Source organism: Crocodylus siamensis, chromosome 15 (genome assembly GCF_052110815.1).
Source record: "Crocodylus siamensis isolate JL-2025a chromosome 15, ASM5211081v1, whole genome shotgun sequence".
Classification (NCBI taxonomy): domain Eukaryota; kingdom Metazoa; phylum Chordata; order Crocodylia; family Crocodylidae; genus Crocodylus; species Crocodylus siamensis.
Window position 1 is genome coordinate 39,052,347 of NC_143409.1, and position 20,274 is coordinate 39,072,620.

The 20,274-nt window shown below is 50.9% G+C and overlaps 2 protein-coding genes across 2 annotated transcripts in view; both read right to left on the reverse strand.

The window, feature by feature from the left end:
• LOC149852378 (uncharacterized) overlaps positions 1 to 3,203 on the reverse strand; it is a 32,013-nt gene extending 28,810 nt beyond the window's left edge. The window contains exons 1-2 of the mRNA XM_090028378.1: positions 2,518 to 3,203; positions 434 to 1,489 (exon numbers count right to left, since the gene is read on the reverse strand). Of these exons, the coding sequence (XP_089884504.1) occupies positions 434 to 1,489; positions 2,518 to 2,551 (1,090 nt within the window). The 5' untranslated portion in view covers positions 2,552 to 3,203. The remainder of the gene's footprint in view (positions 1 to 433; positions 1,490 to 2,517) is intronic.
• Positions 3,204 to 7,872: 4,669 nt separating this feature from the next.
• Positions 7,873 to 15,031, reverse strand: LOC149852379 (uncharacterized). The gene is made up of 6 exons (XM_090028458.1): positions 14,585 to 15,031; positions 11,824 to 12,621; positions 11,223 to 11,278; positions 9,159 to 9,285; positions 8,466 to 8,544; positions 7,873 to 8,053 (listed from the first exon to the last, which is right to left on the reverse strand). Exons 1-6 carry the CDS (start codon positions 14,934 to 14,936, stop codon positions 8,020 to 8,022), a joined length of 1,446 nt encoding a protein of 481 aa, XP_089884584.1. The 5' UTR covers positions 14,937 to 15,031; the 3' UTR covers positions 7,873 to 8,019.
• Between the last annotated feature and the right edge of the window lie 5,243 nt (positions 15,032 to 20,274).

Sequence of the window (20,274 nt, forward strand, 5' to 3'; positions counted from 1 at the left end):
TCCCCATGGGTTTAATTCCTTGCTGGATAAAGCTTTAAGTATGCAATTAGCCAGAAAAAAACCTTGTCCTCCATGCCAGGGGTGGGGTCTGTGGGACCGAGGAAGATGCACCTCAGCCACTCACATCTTCTATCTGAGTCTTCCCTTTCCTACTTGATCCCTGCCAACCAGCCACCCTTGAAACTCAAGCCATCCACCCCACCTACTGTCCAGAACTGCACCACCCTCCACTTGCAACACAGCAACCCAGGCCCTTGGCCCCACGGTGTGAACTCCTGCAGCCTTTAGCCAGGTGGTAGGATCTGGGGAGAGCCAAGGGAGACCTTCACCCTGTTGGTTTTTCCCACACACAGAAGGGTGCTTGAAGGCTGAATAAGGGAACGCATCCAATCAAAGCTGTCCCCACAGTCAAGGCACAATTAGGGTTTCTCACCTGTGTGGATGCTCTGATGCTGAGTAAGTCTCTTCTTGTGAATGAAGCTCCTCCCACAGTCCGGGCACGCATAGGGTTTCTCTCTTGTGTCAATGCTCTGTGGAGTAGGACTGGGCTGCTGTGGGTCAGTCATGTCAGAGCCCGGGCAGGCAGAGGGACTCTCTCCTGGGCGGAGCCTTTGATGGTGAATAAGGGAACACCGCAGACGGAAACTCCTCCCACAGTCTGGGCATGCAAAGGGTTTCTCTCCTGTGTGGATGCTGTGATGCTGAATAAGGTTTCTCTTCCGTCTGAAACTTTTGCTGCAATCAGGGCAGGCATAGGGTTTCTCTCCTGTGTGGACACTCTGATGTTCAATAAGGTTACCCCTCCGTCTGAACCGCCTCCCGCAGTTGGGGCACACATGGGGTTTCTCCTCTGTGCTGATGCTCTGATGCAGAGTAAGACTGGGCTGCGACTTGTCAGCTTTCTCAGACACAGGGCAGGCATAAGGACTTTCCCCTGGACGAAGTCTTTGATGATGAATAAGGGAACATTTCAAGCGGAAACTCTTCCCACAGTCAGGGCACATATAGGGTTTCTCTCCTGTGTGAATGGTGTGGTGCTGAAAAAGGCTACTCCTCCGTTGGAAACTTTTCCCACAGTCAGGGCACATGTGGCCTTTTTCTTTTGCATGGATGCTCTGCAGGGTCAAAAGATTCAAGCTAGAGCTGACATCGGTCTGATGTGCAGAAGGCTTGCAGCTGCCTTGGAATAGCCTGGCACATTCAACACATTCCCAGGGTTTCTCTTCACTACAGATTCTGGAGTGGACTGTGACTCCGTTCCCATGCCTGAAGTCTTGCCCTCTTGGACTTGAGTCAACCGCTATCCCATTCAGGAACCTTTCCTGCCACTCCCTTGGCCTGCACTGACTCTCAGGATCTTCTTTCTGCTTAGGACACTGGGGAACATCCCCTTCAGCTCCTCCCATGACTATCTCATGGAGTTTTGCCTGCTCCAGTCCAGGATGCTGGGGATTCTCCACCTTATTTTCCCTCATGGTGCCATCACCTGCTGAGAAGCAGGGAAGGGAGGAGAGAGAGGAGGCAGATATGAGGCCTTTCAGGGAGGGAGAGGGGAAATGTGAAAGGAAGACAAGAAACTCAACTGCCAGAATTGCCAAGTGATTCCCTCAGGAGCTCATGAGAGGAGGATGAGGAGGGAGAGGAGGCCCTCTGTCCTGGCTCCAAGCCCAAGACAGGAGGGACCCTCAGCTGGTAGGCAAGCAGCACTTAGCTGATCATTGAGACCTGGGTAGGATGAGGCAGAACCAGGTGAGGGCTCTGTGACTGCATTAGATGGTGTCTATGGTCACATATCAAACTCCTCACCCACATGCAGCTCTCTCAGGACCACCCTTCCCTCAGAGCCCTGATGATCCAATACCCACAGATCTTCTCCCACCCAGCTCCAGCTGGAGATCACAGGGGACCTGGGAACTGGAAATCCAGCTCCAGCTGAAGGAACGAGGCAAGAGCAAGATTTCACAGTGCTAATGACACAGAGGAGGGTCCAGTGATGCTGAGCAGGTGTGTGCCCCTGAATAAATCAGATGGGAAAGGTTCCTGGAAGCCCTGTTGGGGATGAGACGGTTTCTAGGAGATGTCTAGTTCTCCCTACAGGAGATTTGGGGAACTCTAGACACTGGGGCATTTTCTCAGGGCTATGGCACAGCCCTCCTGGGCAGTCCCATTACCTCCTCCCAACCCGGCTGAGACCTCAGCCCCTGCAGGCACAGGGCCAGCCCTGGGGACAGCAAGAGGGACAAGACATCCATGCATAAAAATGTGCAGCTAAAGTGAAAAATGCACAGCAGGTCACACAACCCAACCGCTCCCTGGGAAGCTCCAGATTGAGGATGGGTTCACAGCTCCGCTCCCTCCCAAAATCTTATCACCCAGGGCAAGGCTGGTGGAAGGAGCAGTCTCTCACTCAGAGTTTCTACAGACTGTACGGCCAATTCCCCTGGTATCTAGAGGGACCAGCTTGTCGGCTTTGGAGACCCCACGGCTTCCAACGCCTGCGGGGACAGGCCCCCTTACCTAGGGAGAGCAAAGTCTCCTCGTCCTGCAGCATGACGTCCCTGCCGACAAGGAGTCCAGGGGATCTTGGCACCGTCCTCGCGGAACCTCGCAGCCGCTTCCTTCCAAGTCCCCAGCCTCTGAAACAACAGGAGTCCTCATCTCGGGCACCAGCCGCCGAGACACCAGTCCCAAAACGAGGAGGGGTGAACGATTCCCTCTCTCAAGATGCTGCTACGGACTGGAGGGATTTCAGGGAAGCTTTCCTTGATTCCAGCCACACAATGTGGGGAGCCCCGAAAGCAAACAGCCCCCTCCCCCACGATTACAGCTGCGGTCTGGGAAGTTCCGCTACAAACCGACCAACCGCCCCGCAGCAAATAACCGGAGCCGGGCGAGGGGGCGGCGGGTCTTCCCCAAGGAGCCGCCAGCATCGCCCCCGCCGCGCAGTCAGGCCAGGGCCGCGTCGGGGCCCGGGGGCGGCAGCAAGCCCGGGGCCCCGGCCCCTCCGCAGCGCTCGGGAGATCCGGCCGCGGGGGCGGCGGAGCCGGGGAGGAGCCGCCCGCGCGCGGGCCCCGCAGCCGCGGGCGGGGGCGGCGATGGCGGCGGGAAGCTCCGCCCTGTGCGCGGAGCCCCGGCGGGCGGAGGCAGCCCCCGCTCCCGCGCCTGGCGAGACGCCCGCCAGCGGGGCTCCCGGACAGCAGCTTCTCCGCGAGGGGCCGAGACCGCCTCCTTCAAGCCTAAGCAAAAGAGCAGGCTCAAAAAAGCCCCGCTCCTTTGAACTTGCTGCGTGGGTGCATTAAGGAAACCCACGGGGCCAGACGCCCCTAAGCTGACCTAGGACCCCAGGCACGGGATGTCCCAGCATGAAGCCCGCAGTTGTGCTCTCACGGAGGCTTCGATGGTGCCTTTCTTGATGCCCCTGGACTGTTGCATGGCTGAACCGTCGAGCACTGTGCCCTTAGTTGCCTTTCCCATGTCCCGGGTTGTTTTCCTAGTGACTCGGGAAGAAGCACCCCTGGGGTTTGGGCCCGGTTGCCACCTGAAGCAGTTTCTGCCACTCCTGCTGCCAGGATCAGAAACCCATGAAAGCACTAGGACACACAGAAAAGTGCCTCCCTGCCCACCCAGCCCCGTGACACCCCAAAAGTTCCTCTGGAGAAATGGAGGGAAAGGCTCCGAGGAGCCTCAGCAGCAAGAATCAGCGCTGGGGTGCAGGGGAGGGGCAGGGGTTGCCTTTTGCCCAGCGGAGAGTTGTCAAGAGGGAGAAGAGGAACGTGAGATGAGCACGGCCAGGGAAGCACAGGCAGCACTGGAGAAAAGGGAGGGGCTGATTCCTGACACTCCCTCCTGCCTTCCAGACCCCGTCCAAGACCCCCTGAGGGGTTCCCCAAACTCCACAGGGAGGCAGGTGAATCCCTCTAGGGTCAAAACACTGTCAGGGGCCACAAAAAGAAAGTTAAGTTACTCTGCCCAGGTTAGAAGCTCAGTTGAGTATTCCCAGGTCCCGCCTCAGCGTTTTGGGGACAACATGATGCAATGACCTGGAGCCTCCTGCCAGGTGCTTTTTAGGAGCAAAAAGGGCTGGAGTCAGTGCCTATTAGGAAACTCAGATCCTCTTGGCTCTGCTTCCTCTCCTGAAGTTACTACTGCTCCCATGCTGAATAAAGAAGCTGTCATCAGTTTTCACCTATGGCAGCGTTTCCCACTTTGGGGCTTTCTGTCCCACCACAGTGAAGTTGGCCAATCTTTTGTCCTTTTCTTCCTCCCAACTTCAGCCACTCACAGCAGTTACAGGATTGCACACCCATGGACATTGGGACTTGTCACACCCCCACGCTGGGCATGCAGCCCACAGTTTGGAAAACGCTGATGTAGGAGTCTGTAGGAGTCTGCTCTACTTTTGTCAACTTCTGTGGAAGCAGCCCTCATCTCACCACTGTTTCAGCTCTAACCCTTGTCTCTCCCCTAACTCTGCTTTCTGAACCACCTTGGAGCAGCCTCGGTAGCATGACAGCTCTTAGAAGGGAATCGTCCTACACAGCCTCAGCTGCATGCTCATTTCTCAAAGCTACCCTCAAGCAGAGACAGCATCCAGGCCTGCTGTTTTTGCCCCTATACCCAGGCCTTACCCTCACAGGCCCACATCTACCCCCAGCTTGATGTAGCTCTTCAGTATCAGGATAAAGCTGCAAGAGCCCCTTGTGGTGAAATAACAATACCTGGTCCTTGACCCTGGGAGAGAATAATGTGTGCAATACCATGCTTGAGCCCCAAGCAGCCCAGGCAGGCTGTTTAATAAAACTATTCTAGCATGCAAGTGATTTCATTGAATAGCTTGGGTGACCCTAAGGCTTTCTGACCGGTATCCAAATACTTCCTCTTCTGCTGCAGTGAGAAAAGGTAAATGGAGGGGAGTTTCCCTTTCACTCAGCATCCCAGCGATTAGAGCGGTGGTTTTCAACCTGTGGTCCACAGACCCCTTATGTCTAAGGGGTCTGCAAAAGATGGCTGTGATCAATCAGAAGTATGTGAAGACCCACACTTACAATTAAAAGGGCCCTGCACCTCCAGTGAAATTGTTTAGGGGTCCACAAATGAAAAAAAGGTTGAAAAGCACTGGATTAGAGCAATAGCTAGGATGTGGGACACACAGGGTCACAACCCCTATGGTACCTAAGATCAGGCATTCCCATTTCCCACCTCCCAGGATAGTACCCCAACCACCAGCCAGTAGCAGCCTGGGGGGTGGAAAGACACCAATTTCCTACTTTAGGGCCAGGGGAGATTGAAGCCAACCCAGGGGAGCTACTATCTAGTCCAGGCTGTTGGAAAGGGAGATTTACCCAGGGCTGTTGTTCCAGTGACTGAGCGGGACTGTTAACTGTTCAGGGTTTCAGCTAATATTTAATAGTTAAGGTTTTCCTTAGAGTTGTGTATTTGTCCCCCTTCCCCCTTTAATAAATCCTGTAGAATATTGCCTGCAACTGGAAGAAGTTTGTTCACTTGGGAACATTTCCCAGGCTTCTAAGTGGAGGTTTAAGCCAGAATAAAAGAATTAGTAACCCCAGCCCTTCCTACCACTGTTCAGTACCTGGCAAAACAGTAACATTTTTTTGTGGGGGGTCATCCAGGATCTCTGGGTGAGAGCCCCTCACAAGCAACTGGATAATAATTCAGTAAGACATTTACTGAGCTATTTTGGGACATCTGTGGTCAACTTCTTTGCCCTTCCCACTGTTACTTCTTCTTCCACTCCCCACCAACCGTTCCTCACTGAAACTAGTTCACCCCCCACACCTGCAATCAGTGAAGTACATTTCAGGTCATCCTCCTGAATGGATGTGTTCAAGTCCAATAAAGGTTATGTCTGAAGTTTCCCTCTAGGTCTCTACGGCTTTGAACACTTGCAGATTACTCTCTCTGAAGCTTTTCTTGCAATCACTGGATTTCCCTCTCACATGGGTCACACAATCTGCAGCAATGGAATTGGTCCACACAAACTTTTTCTCACATTTATGGGATAGGGGGGTGGGAGGGCTCTAACTGATATGTATCACAAGACATTTACAAAGACCATGTCTCCAGAGAAATCTTTTCCCACAGACAGGGCACAGGGGTGTTTCACACCCATATGTTACATAACGTGTATGAAACTAGACCTGTACTGGCAGCTTCTCTTCCACACATCCAGTCTCTCTTCACTGAAGATTCATGGTGGCACTGCAATCTCGTTATAATTCTCCAAGCCTCCTTCTCAGGGACTGGATCTACCCTGTCTTCTTTGGGGGCACTTCCCCTGCTGCCTCTGATTGGCCCCAGCTCTCAGAGGCTTGTTTCTGCCCAGGACCCTGGGAAACATCCCTTTTCACTCTTCCCAGTGATGCCACCACCTGCTTCTGCTCACTCAGGGCAGGAGAGCTGGAAATTCCCCTCTTCATTCTCACTCACTGGCCCATTGCCTGCTGAGAGAGAAAGACAAAAAAGGAGAGAGAAATGCAGACAGGTGTTAGTTCCCGTGCTGGAGGCAAAATGGACCTGGGGAAAAGAGATTCAAAATAATGGCGACTGTTTGAAAAACCAGCAGCTAAATCACTCTCAAACCTTCACTTGAGGAGAAAGACAAAAGGAAATCCACGTGCAATGTCTGTCATGAGGACACAGAACCTGTCAGGTATGATCCCAACCTGGTTGGGATGTAGCAGAGAGAAGGTGGAGAGGGCTCAAGGGCCTTGCAGAGAAATCCAAACCCATTAAACAGTCATGAGAGCAACTATTCAAAAACAGACATTTGTCCTCCAACACAGGAGTCTGTAGACGCAGGGCAGGTGCACCTCAGCCACTTGCATCTTCCTTCTGCATCTTCTTTTTTCTACCTGGTTCCTGCCAACCATACACCCCTGAAACCCAAACTGTCCACCCCAACTGCTGCTGGGACCTAATTCATTCCTCCCTGATACACAGTCATGCCTTGCAACAACAGAACCAGGTCCATGGACCCAATGTGACAGTTCCTGCTGCCTTCTATTGTAGGCAAGATAGGGTCTATTGTAGGGTCTGGGGGAACTGAAAGAGACCTTTATCCTTTAGCTTTTCTCACACACAGAAGGCTGGAAAGGATGTTCGTCAGTGTGGATACCCACGTGTAAGGAAACCTCTTATCTTAGATTGAAGCATTCCTTGTAGCCAGGATACATGTAGGCTTTCTCACCTGTGTGGATGTTCTGATGTTTAATGAGGCTATTCCTCTGACTGAAGCTTTTCCCGCAGTCTGCGCACAGGTAGGGCTTCTCTCCTGTGTGTACGATCTGGTGCTTATTAAGATCCTGTCGCAACCGGAAGCATTTTTTGCATTTGGGGCATGTGAAAGGTTTCTCTCCTGTGTGGATCCCCTTGTGCTGAATAAGCATGCGTTTCAAGCGGAAACTCTCCCCGCACACCCGGCACAGGAAGCATTTCTCCCCTGTGTGGATGCTCTGATGTTCAGTAAGTTCCTGTCGCAATCTGAAGTTCCTCCCACAGTCAGGGCACACATGGGGTTTCTCCCCTGTGTGGACGCTCTGATGCCGAGTAAGATCATATCGCAACCTGAAGCTTTTCTTGCACTCAGGGCATGTGTAGGGTTTCTCACCCGTGTGGATTCTCTGATGCAGGGTAAGATAGTGTCGTAACCTAAAGCTTTTGCCACAGTCGGGGCACGCATGGAATTTCTCTCCTGTGTGGACGCTCTGATGGGCAGAAAGCTTTGACCTGAATTGGAAAGTTCTGCCACAGTCAGCACATTCCCAGGGTTTCTCTTGGCTGCAGGTTTGTGCCTGGACCATGACTACACTCAGGTCCCCCAAGTCAAGCCCCTGGGGAGTAGATTTTCCCTTTCTCCTCTCAGGTAGCTTTCCCTGCTGCCCCTTTGGCCAGCACTGACTCTCATGGGTGCCTTGCTGCTCAAGATGCTGGGGAACAAACCCTTCAGTTCTTCCCAGGGCTGTCAGAGGGAATTCTGCCTCCTGTGGGCTGGGCTCCTGGTCATTCTCCGGTTTGTTCTCCCTCATAGCTCCATCTGATGTAAGAGAAAGAGAAAGGGAAAGAGGGAGACAGAGAGAGAAGATGACAGACATGAGGCATGTCTTGAGCTGCAGAAAATGGAGAAATGTGAAAAGGGGGGCAAGCAACTAACAGAGACCCCTTGTATGTGAAGCTGAATCTGTCTCGAGCTCCTCATCGGAGGAGAGGAGCCACTCTGTCCTGCCACAAAACCTGTGGCAGGAGGAACCCTCATGTGGTATTAATCAGACTGAGGGAAAGTCCTTCAGTGACACCTGTCATGGGGAAGCAGCAGTTACCCAGGCAACTGAGACCTGGGTGGGAGGAGGTAAAACCAAGGGAGGGATTGGCATGGCCCTAGTGGGAATCCTGGGTATCTGTGCCAGTGACAACAGATGGTTCCTGTGCCCATTTAACTGACTCCTCACCTGTGTGCATGTCTCTGAAGATCTCCATTTTCTCCAAGACCTGATGATCTGGGACCCAGGGATCTTCCCCCTGTTCCAGCTGAGAGATCACATTGGGTTTGGGAATGGGAAATCCAGCTCCAAGGGAAGAAGAAAAGCAAGACCAGGGTGTTACAAATGACAGAAGCACCTCATTGTTTCCAGAGATGCTGGGCAGGCAGGTGGTCTTGTACAAACCAGAGAAATGGGAAATGCTTCTGCAAGTCTTTTGTGGAGGGCAGAGGTTTCCTGGGAGACTCATGGTTTCTCCTACAAAAGATTCAGGGAACTCTGCCCACAGGACTGTTTCTCTCAGGACTCCAGCACACAGAGCAGCTGTGCAACTTCTTACCTCTTCCTAACCATGCTGAGATCTGAGCCTTTCCCTGAGCCACCTCTGGGGAAGAAGGGAGACAGGAAATCTCTGTCTGTGGGGCCCACTACTCACCGGCAGCAAAAACTGCCCATGCTCCAACCTCCCTTTTGGACACTCTGGGGATGTCGATGGATTACCAGTTTCATAATGTTGCCAACTCTCCCCTCCCACAGGCCAGGGTGTGGAAAGAAAAGTCTCCCTTATAGGAATTTTGGGGACCATAGGGTTGATCTCCTGAAATATAAGGGATGAGAAAGGGGCTCTGAGAACACAACCAATATATTCCAGGGAATACTTACCCAGTGAGGCTACCATCTTGTAATTCTCCAGCATGACGTCCCTGTAGAGGGCTTTCTGGCTGGGACCCAGCAAAGCCCACTGCCCTTCAGTGAAGTACACAGCCACCTCCTTGAAGGTCACTGATCCCTGAAACAGCAACAGGATTCTGCCTCTCAAGCACCTACCAGCCAGAAGCAATCTAGCTACCTCATGGCAGGAAGGAATGGAAACTCCCCTTCCCTTGAGATCCAAGAATTTCTGCTTGGGCATGTGGAAATGTAATGAAGCCACCTGTGCCCCTTCTTGCTGAGGACACTGAAGATGTGCTTTCTTCAGGGAGTAGTGGGGGAAGAGTTGGTAGGCACTATCAACAGATGTGGTGACAGAGGGAGACAAAAGGAGGATGGGGGTAGGGAGCAGGGTGCACAGTGGTGTGGGAGTTTGACACCAGTCAAGAAAGGTGCAGGGAACACAGCAAGGTACATGCAGACTGAGCAGGCCTGGAAGGGGAAAATTGGCAAGTGCAGAAATTCACCACGCTGTATGTGGGCGGGTGGATGCACACATGCAGCCTCTCTCTCTGGAGGTGATTTCCTAACTCAGGCAAACAGGGAGAGGTAAATCACACCCTGAACTCACTGCCTGACTGAATCATAGAAAGTTAGGGTTGGAAGGGACCTCAGGAGGTCACGTCTAGTCCAACCCCTTGCTCAGAGCAGGAACATCCCCAACTAGATCATCCCAGCCAAAACTTTGTCTAGTTGGGTTTTGAAAACCTCCAAGGATGGAAAATCCACCACCTCTCTGGGTAACCTGTTTAAGTGTTTTACTACTCTCCTAGTGAGAAAATTCTTCCTCATATCAAACCTACACCTCTATTGCTGCAACTTGAAACCATTGCTCCTTGTTCTGTCATCTGTCACCATTAAGAACGGTCCAGCTCCATCCTCTTCGAAACCACCCTTCAGGTAGCTGAAGACTGCTATTAAATCCCACAGTCTTTCCTCAGAAGTCATGTCCCTCAACCCCCTCATCATTTTTGTTGCCCTCTGCTAGACTAAATAAGCTCACCCAGCTCCCACAGTCTTTCCTCAGAAGTCATGTCCCCCAACCCCCTCATCATTTTTGTTGCTCTCTGCTGGACTCTCTTCAATGTGTCCACATCCTTTCTGTAGTGGGGGCCCCAAAACTGAACACAATATTCCAGATGTGGTCTACAGGAGACACCAGAACCAATTTCATGTCATTTCTTCGGGAGCCCATAACAGACTAACTGCACAGGACCCATTCCAACATTTCAAGGAATATTCTGGCCAATGGGAATCCAGAAGAGTCTGATTTAGCGGAAATGTAAACACTAACCATGCCTATTTGGGCTTCACTCACAGAGATCTCTTTGAGGGTCCCATCTCTGCCTTTGGTTCATTTACATGTGTTCTTATATATATTTACTCTGTGGAGAAATGGAAGAATAAAGGGTCTACATTCAACATGCAGGGTCTGCTCACAAATAAAGTGTAATGGCTTGGAAATAGCACAGCTTTGTCTCTACTTCAGGGTATGGTTGAGGGGAATTGTCACTGGAGATGCCTACAGGCACATATCCTCCCATGCAGCCAGGTGGAACCCAGTTCCTTATTCAAGCAACAGTACAAAGAGGTGAGGGAACTGGATGTGAGGCAAGAAATTACTTCAGAACGAAGCTACATTACACATACCAGCTGACATTCCTGGACATGTATTGTGCCACATGAAGCCAGTTAACTACCCAGTTTCCAATCTAATGACTAAATAACGTATCTCCTGTCCTCTAACAATGCAGATTGGTGATAACTGCTAGCACTATTTCTGTATGGGATTCAGAGTTCTTTGTGTGACACAAAGGGAAACTGAGGCACAGAGATACATGCAACTGCAGCAGTAGAGGGAAAAACCCTTAAAAAATTCTAGATTTCTCTATGTTCATGTTATGGTACATTTACTGCTCTCTATAGGAAAAGGGCTTTCATCTACCAGTCTCCTTTGCTTCTGTATTGATTCTCCTGCCTCACACGTCGTACCAAGAAACAGTGACAAACTCTCACCTGAGCCAGTGCCATTGCAGTCATTTCTCTTTCTTGTTCCTGGGGACTCTTCATTTCTGGGGAGTGATGAGTCAATGTTAGTTGGGAGTCCACAATCAGGGAGAGAAAGCAACAAGGGGAGAATTCAGAAGAGGCTTCAGTCCCTTCCACATCCTAGATACTCACAGGTTTTATTCACTGATGGGAAAAGTCTGGAGTGCAAGTGGTCAGAAACAGACCTTTGTCCTCTATACAGAGGGGTCAGTGAGTCTGGGACAGATGCACCTCAGCCAGGCATATCTTCCCTCTGCATCTTCTCTTTCCCATCTGGTCCCTGATGACTACCCACCCCTGAAACCCAAACCATCTCACCCCCACCCACTGCTTGGACCCACACCACCCCCACTAATGCATATTCATGCCTTGCAGCAGCATGTGCAGGCTCATGTGCGGCCTTCTACCCTTCTGCCATGTCTGGGGAGAGTTGAGAGAGATCTTTGCCCTGTTGCTTTTCCTGAACACTGGGATTGCTGCTTGTTCATATGGATGTTCTGAGGCTGAATAAGGGACCTCATCTGACCAAAGCAGCCCCTGCAGTCCAGGCACGATCAAGGTTTCTCACCCTTGTGGATTCTCTGATGATGAATAAGTTTCTTCTTTTGAACAAAGCTTTTTCCACGATCAGGGCAGGCATAGGGTTTCTCTTCCATGTGGACACTCTGATGTTCAATAAGGTTACTTCTCCATCTGAACCTCCTCCCACAGTTGGGGCATACGTGGGGTTTCTTCCCTGTGCCAATGCTCTGATGCAAAGTAAGACTGGGCTGTGTCTCGTCAGCTTTTACAGATATAGGGCAGGCATAAGGACTTTCTCCTGGGTGAAGGCTTTGATGATGAGTAAGGGAACATTTCAGGCGGAAACTCTTCCCACAGTCAGGGCATATGTAAGGTTTCTCTTCTGTGTGAATGGTGTGGTGTTGAAAAAGGCTACGCTTCTGTTTGAAGCTTTTCCCACAGTCAGGGCACACGTGGGCTCTCTCTCCTGAGTGGATGCTCTGTAGGTTTAATAGATCTGAGCTAGAGCTGACACCATTCTGAAGTGCAGGAAGTTTTGAGCTGCCCTGAAATATTCTGGCACATTCAACACATTCCCAGGGTTTCTCTTTACTGCAAAGTCTGGAGTGGACTGTAGCTCCACTGCCATCCCTGAAGCCAAGACTGGATTCAACACATTTCCCATGTGGAAAATTTTCCTGTTGCCCCCTTGGCCTGCAGCGGCTATGATGGACTTTTCCCGGCTCTGGATGCTGGGGAACATCTCCTTCAGCTCCTTCCATGTCTGCCCCATGCAGCTCTGCCTGTTTTGTGCAAGGCTGCTGGGCATTCTGCGCCTTGTTCTCCCTCATGGACCCATCGTCTGCTGCATTAGAAAGAGAAAGACAGAAAGGAAGAGAGAAAAGGCAGACATGAGGCATACCTTGTGTTGGAAGAAAAATGTGAAAAGGAGATAAATAAAAGTCTCAGAGACTCTGAAAATGTAAAGCTGAATCCTTTTAGGTCTCTTTTTCAGAGAAGAGGAGACATTCTGTGTTGCCTCCAAACCCATGGCCAGAGGGGCCCTCAGTTGGTGTTTAATGGCTTTGGCAGGAAGGGTGAGGGGCGAGTCCTTGAGTGATATCTGTCATGAGAAACCAGAATGGAGACAACTGAGACCTGGTGAGGGGCCTGCATGGCCCTGATGGTTTCTGAACCCATAATCTGAATCCCCACTGGTGCGTATGTATCTCAGGATCTCCCTTCCCTCTGAGCACTGATGATCTGAGCCCAGTGGGACTTCCCTATTCAGATGGGAGTTCGTAAGATGCCATGTGATCTGAAAATCCAGGTCTCGGGATAAGGCAACCCCAGAGTTTCCACAGTGTCATGCTGGACAGCCAGGTACCCTTAAATAAACCAGACTAATTGAAAGGGTCACTGAAGACCATTTTGGGGGTAAACAGTTCTGGGCCATTGTGTGGTTTCCTCTACAAGAGACTTGGGGAATTCCCACATGCTGGGCCATTTCTTTCAGGTTTCTCCACCACTCCAGTGCACAGCTTCTAATCTCCTCCAGCCCAGCCCAGCCCAGCTTTCCAGGCACAAGACCAGCCCTGGGGAGGGCGGGAGGGACACATGATATCCGTGTGTGCAAAGGTGCAGCCTAAGTGAAAGAGGCACAGCATGGCACACACCCCAACCTCGCTCCCTAGGATGCTCTAGGGATGGGGATGGATTCACACCTCTGCTGTATCCCACAACCTTGTTGCATGGCAGGGACAGGATGTAGAGTCACTAGGTATTATGTGGCTGATTTCCCTGAAATCCAAGTGGTTATGGAAGAATCCCCCTCCGCAGCAAACCAGTCTGCTTTAGAGACCCCAGGGCTTATAATGCCTGTGGCCAGGGGTGGATCTAGGGGGGTGCAGTAGTGCAGCTGCACCCCCCGATTCCTGCTCCCCCTGATCTTCAAAGCCAGCTGCCTGGGAGTTCAAGCATTACTGAATCAATTGACTTCATGCCTCAGTATGCCCAATTTCTGCTAATCTCTTCCCATTCCACAACTGTTAATGACCCTCTATCCTTTTAATTGTCTTGATGTTCCTCTATTCCGGGGTGGGCAAAATGTGGCCCATGGGCTGGATGTGGCCCACCAGGCCATTCTATCTGGCCCACAGAGCCCCTAAAAAATTTAGAAAATGTAATATTTATCTGCCTCTGGCTGCCTGTCACGCGGCCCTCGATGGCTTGCCAAAACTCAGTAAGTGGCCCTCCGCCCAAAATAATTGCCCGCCCCTGCTCTATTCAAACTATCTTTTCTTCTGCAATATTGTTGTCTGTTAGCATGCCCGGAAATGCCCCTCTTCTATTTCTCAACCCTGCAGATGTGGTAATATTACTCCAGTGTATAGAAATGACTGACAGGGAAGGCAGCGTCAAGGCACCCAAAGGGCTGGATTTTGTCTTAGGAAGAAGTACAGGTCTCCCTTGGATAGGGAAGCCGCTGAGAAAGGAACGACAAATTTCTTGGGACAAAAGAAAGGCAAAACAGGGAGGGGAGCGAGGGGTAAGAACGGGGGCAGCGCGGGCGCGGGTCGCTGCACGGGCCGGGGGCGGGAGAGCAGCCCCACAATCCCCGGGGTGGGCTCGGGCCGGGCTGCCCAGGGCGCCGGGGCGGAGGCGCTGCGGCCCGGCCGGGCCCGGGGCTCCCTCCGCCGGCGGAAGGGGGGGCGGGATGCGGAGCACCGCCCCCCGCGGCCGGGCTGGGCCGGGCCGGGCCGAGCCGAGCCCGGGGTCCCAGCGCCGGCCCCGTCCCGCTCACCGCCGCGCCGCGCCGCGCCGCTTACCGCCCCCGCCCGGCCCCGCGCCGGAGCCGCGGATGAGCCGCCCGTGTGCGGGCTCCGCAGCCGCGGGCGGCGATGGCGGCGGGAAGCTCCGCCCCGGCCCGGCCCCTCCGTGGCCTCGGGGCCGGCGGGCTGGACAGCGCCTGGTGTGAGGAGAAAGCCGGGCACAGGAGTCAAACGGGGGCCGCAGGGGGCGGGCGTGAGGCCGAGCCCTGCCCCTGGCGCTGTGCGGCCGCTCCCCTCCCGAGGCACTGCCCCGGCTCCTGGGCCTCCCCCGGGGCAGTGGGCGCTGGCGGACCTGCGCGGTAGTGCCGCCTCGGCGCGCTTGTTCTGACCTTTTGACCGGCGCTCCCATCCCTGTTTTGCCTTTCTTTTGGCCCAAGAAATTCCCCCTTCCTTTCTCAGTGGCCTCCCTTTCTAATGGATGAAAAGCCAGGAAGTCAAGTGCTGTGTGCCTAGAAATGCTGTTGCCGCTGCCAGGCAGTTGGCTTTAACCTTTGCACGGAGCAGGGATCAAAGCAGGGAGGGGGGCTGCAAGTGCTCTACTGCACTGTCCCCTGGATCCACCCCTACGCAGGCACATGCCTATATTTCTTTTGCACACCAAATAGGTCTGGTGCCCCAGCCTTGCCTCTTCAGTGAAGTGTTTTATTGGAAACTACAAAGCATTTTTCTTGGGAGGCTCCAAAAGTTTCTAGCAAGGGTCTGGAAACCCACTCCAGGTGCAGTGAGAAGGTTGCATGCCCTTCAGAGACAAAGGAAAGCAATGTCCAGCCCCAAGGACTGCTTCTCCATCATGCCGCAGAGGCTGGTGCCCACCCAGGCACAGGTTGGGGAAGTCAGAGATCCAGCCAGAATTGCTCCTCTGCTTCAGTGGTCCTTCAGGGCTTGCTGCAGGTGCAGAGTCCCACAGACACACTGATATCTTGGCCCCAGCTGTGCTTGCAGTTTGCAGAGCTGCCCCTGCTCTGGTCCATCCCTGTCCAGTCACGCACAGGGACACTTGCTGGGCCTATGGATGCTTCCGTGCTGAAGGGTTTCCTTGAATGGTGAAAAGGATTTACAACATCTTTGGGACAGACAGTGGGGTAATGCAGGGCTGTTGAACTTTAGAGCAGCTAAGGACTGCAGGCAGCAGTAGTTACTGGTCCCACATCACACAACACACAGGCCACATACTGCAGGGGACAGACACCAAAGTGGGTTCCCTGAACCAACCTCTTCCCCCGCTGCATAGCTCGTGCAAGCCCCTTCCTGCCTTCCACTGTAGGGGCAGCGTGCACTTTCCTCACTGGATGCCCTTATCACCGTGCTGCCCTGCCACACAGACTCTGCATCTCTGGGCACCTCCAGATGAGAGGGAACCTCTGGACACCCTTGAGGCACCACAAAGCACACATTCCCATTCATCTGGACACACCCTCTGACTCTGCTTTTGGATAGAGGTCCTTCTTGCATTGGTTTGAAAATTTTTCTTCTCAGTCTTCAGGGATCACAACCTGGGTACCATTCATGAGTACTCCTGAGATCACCAAGAGTTCATGTTTATATTGAGACTATGTACGTGGGAAACATGATTCTTTTTCCTCCTTTGCTCATTGCTTGTATCACTCCTTGCAGTGTTTCATCTCTAACCGTTTCTATCACCAGTTCATCCCAAATGCCTGGAGATATAAAGCATGCTTTAATCATATTCACATGGTTACAGTTTACTTCAAATAATGAAGCTGTGGACTGTTTGATAGAGGGCATGCTCTTGAAAGCATGTCTGCCACTGTTAAGTGGTGTCCTGGTTGAAACCGCAGGGCCATATCACAGTTCTGCAATTTCAGAAGTAGTCGCTGTACCTTAGTGGTTCATTTCTGAGTTCTCTTCTGAATATTTCAGTCACAGGTTTGTGATCTGTTTCTAAATAAATCTTTAGCCATACAATAAGTGGAACCTTGCATATCCCTAAACCAGGCCAAGGGTCTTTTTTCAGTTTGTGCATATAATATTTCTGCAGCTGTCACAGCTTTAGATGCATACGAGATTAGCAACCTATGACCTATAGTACCATGATAGAAGACATCTATGGAGAATCTGATGTCTTCTAATGGGTCAAAGAATTGTAGCACTGGAGTGGATATTGATAGCATTTAGTTCACTTTCATGTTCTGGCATCCAGGCCTGTTCTGTGCCCCTGTGGAGCAGCTGCCTTCAGTGAGTTGTGCAAGCGGTGTAGTTAGGTATAAACTTGCTGACGTAATTCAACATGCCTAGTAGTCTTTGAATTCCATGCTTATCTTCAGGTTATGGCATGTTCAGTATGGCCTGAATATTTGAGTTGTCGGGTAAGATTCTCCTTGAGGTCAGCGCCTCACCCAAACATGTTATTTCTCTTGTCCGAAACTACCATTTATCCTTATTCAGTTTGAGGTTGTTAGCTCTTGCAATATGTAGTACTTTTCCTTCAGCCATTCTTGATGTTCAGTGGTGTTACAGCCCCAAGTAATTATATCAATGTGATAGGCTTGGGTAATCCCTCTCTTCAGTCTGATGTCTCTAGTTGCCAGACTTGCCCGTCTGTGTTCCCAACCTCCTCCACCTCCAGTTTCTCACCTGCCATGACTTGCTGTTAAATTTATATCAATAGGGAGGCTGCTTACAGAAGCTGGGGGGCTTACTTCTTGGTGCCCGTTACATGTCTCCTCTCACCCCACGGGTGTACTCCCTCTTTAAGAGAGCCTTGGTCACTTTAGGGGCTAGAAAGTCAACCTCCACCTGCCCCCATAGTTACACCCATGCCTTGCAGATGCCAATCAGTATTTTGGAGAGGTGGACCTGGCCCTGACTCTGCACTTGGCCCCTCAAGCTTCAAACCATTGTTGGGGCTTGTTTCTTCCTGGCTTCCACCCCTTTCCTCTAGCTGCCTTCCCTGCCCTCCTGTCCAGGTCCACTGTCCTAGACCTCAGCTTCTGGGTCCCAGCCCTGCCTGATCCTCTGGGTCTCCAGGTCACTGGCCCTGGCCTCTTGTCGTTGCTCCCAGGGTCCCTGAACCTCAGTAGGCAGCTTGTGTGCTGCTCTGCCCCAGGAGTCCCCAACCCTGGCAAGGAAGGTCTATACTGGATTGCCTCTTGGGCACCCCTGTGGCCTCTAAACTGCCCCTCGTAGCCACAATCCAGTCCTCTGGTCTTAAGCATAACGTAAGTATAACAGGAAAGCCCTGAGTCTTTGCTTCCCGGAGTCCTGGCACTGGTCAGGTGGGCTCTGGAGTCCATGTAAGCTTGGCATGTGTTGCGGGAGGGGGAGAAAAAATGTCTCAAATCCACAAGGGCTGCCATTCCCAGCTAGGAAGCTCAAGGCCACATAAAAAGGCTTGAACTCTCAACCTGCTGATCCCCAGCTCACTATACAAGCCCTTTAGCTACAGAAACTGGATACAGAAGCCCCTCTCTGAAGATCTGAAGAACTTTAATGGACAAATGCCCTCCAATATTACGATGCAAAGAAAGCTTATAAATAGATTTAAGAATGAATATTCTCTTTCCTTGTCATTTCCCCATGTTTTAATGTTAATATCATCCCATATTTGTGTGTCTTCTGAAGGCAGGCCAAGAGATGTCAGGGTGAGGGGAGGGGAAGAGGGGAATCCCATTTTGATGGCACCTCACATTCTGGCATCATGCACGAGTCATACCTTGTGGCTGTCTCCCTCTTAGGATGCATGTGGGTTGGGTATTATCTTTTCACTCTGAGGGCATTGTGAATGTTTTAATTGCAACATGACATGTACATAGTAAGTCTTTTTCACTCTTTATAAATACACAAGAAGGGTTTCTAAAGATTACTCAGGCTAATTACAATTATCTGCAGTGGTTATTACGACTCAAGAAAGCCTTTAGTAACAATAACAAGTGTACGTACATACTAGAAGGACAACATAAGTCAATATACTCTTTCTATTTCTCACTGCACTGGAGTGGCAGTCAGACATCTTCTCAGCCACAAAGTGTTGGCCACCTCTGATATGAATAGCACAGAGCCAAGTGGAGCACAGCACATCAACGCTTGGCCCTTGGGCTTGTTAGAGTATGCGATGGAAGGAGGAAGGGAAGAAGTTGTGCAGATCAGGGGTGTCAAAGACATGGTCTGTGGGCTGGATCTAGCCTATGCAGCTGTGTCAGTCAGGCAGCAGGGCTCCTGGAAGGGCCAGGAATTTGGGGCATAGAAAATAGGGGCAAGGCTCACTGCCAAAATCCAGGTTTTAGTGGTGTCAAGGGGAATTGTGTCTGAGCTGGCAAAGCACCTGACCTCACTTTCGATCCTAATAGTGATTATTTACTTCTCAATACAGGGGGAAAAATCTTCAACAACCCCAAAGTCCATTTGCTGTTATATAATGGTGTTATGTTTACTTAGCTGATTACATACGAGATGGGGGGGTGGGGAATGTTGGAAAGAAATTACAGCTCTAACCCCCTCTCCAAAACAAAGCGATTCCTAAACATTTAGATTTACTGGACTGGATTCACTTACCCCAGTGCCAGTAACAAAGCATGGCTAGAGATGTATAATATCAGCAGTTACAAATCGGTTTTCAAAATCTAGGCATCATCTGAGAAGAGGAATATCTGAGCAATAATCTATCGATACAAATGCACTAGCAAAGTCATAGTACTGTGGTAGTTATGACGACACAGGGAATTATGTGAAAAGCCGTGTTTGGTTATATTTTTTGTTGGGCTAACTATGTATTTGGGAGAAGAGTTAGCAGGATGTTGGGCTGATAAAAGATATTACCAAAGAAATCTTTCTATGGATAGGAGACAAATTAGGATTCTGCATTCATTGATAAACTTATGATTTCCACCTGACATTCCTCTCACTATCTGTTTAATGATGAACTCATGTCATATACTAGAAAATGAACAGCACCTCTCCTTTATAACATCATCTTTCACAATTTAGACCAGAGGTTGGCAACATTTTTGGGCAGAGTGCCAAAAACACCTGCAACCTCAACTTCTAAAGATGTTGGCTCGCTAGGGAAGGATGGCAGTGGAGCTGCAAAGGGCCCAATCCTTGTGACAATGCAGCCTCATCCACTTCCCTGCTGTCTGTCCCAAGGTGCATGTGCCAAGCAAAATGCCATTGCATGGCATACTCTGGCACCCATGCCAGGGGTTGCCTGCCTCTGATTTAGACCCACCTCTCAGGCAGTCTCTCTACAAGGGAAAAGGTGTGGCTTGCAGATTGTGAAGTCTACTGCGTAGGAGTTATCTCACTGTACAGTCACAAAGGAGAGGAGGCTGGGGTAGCTTTGCCTTAGGAGAACAGGTTGAAGTGAATGCCAGGCCTCTCACTAGAGGTTTCCCCTTGACTTATGTTGCCAGTCCCATTTTCAAGGGGCCTAGACTAAGGTACAGGAGTGTTGTTAAGCAGAAGGCCTAAAGCTTGTTTCTGAATAACCATAGTGTGAACCTTTGTGGATGTGACAACTAATTTGGTCAGTAAGTAAAGGAAACCATCAAACAATTAAACAAAGCATATGGCCTGAAAGGAGATAAGGGAAGACTATACATTAAATAATCCATATACACTATATCATAGCTTTATCTTAAAGTAGTAGTAGTAATTGATGTAACCAAATGGATTGGATGTTATTTTGCTATAGATACATTTTTGTTAAAATGCTTAGATGATTTGTAAAA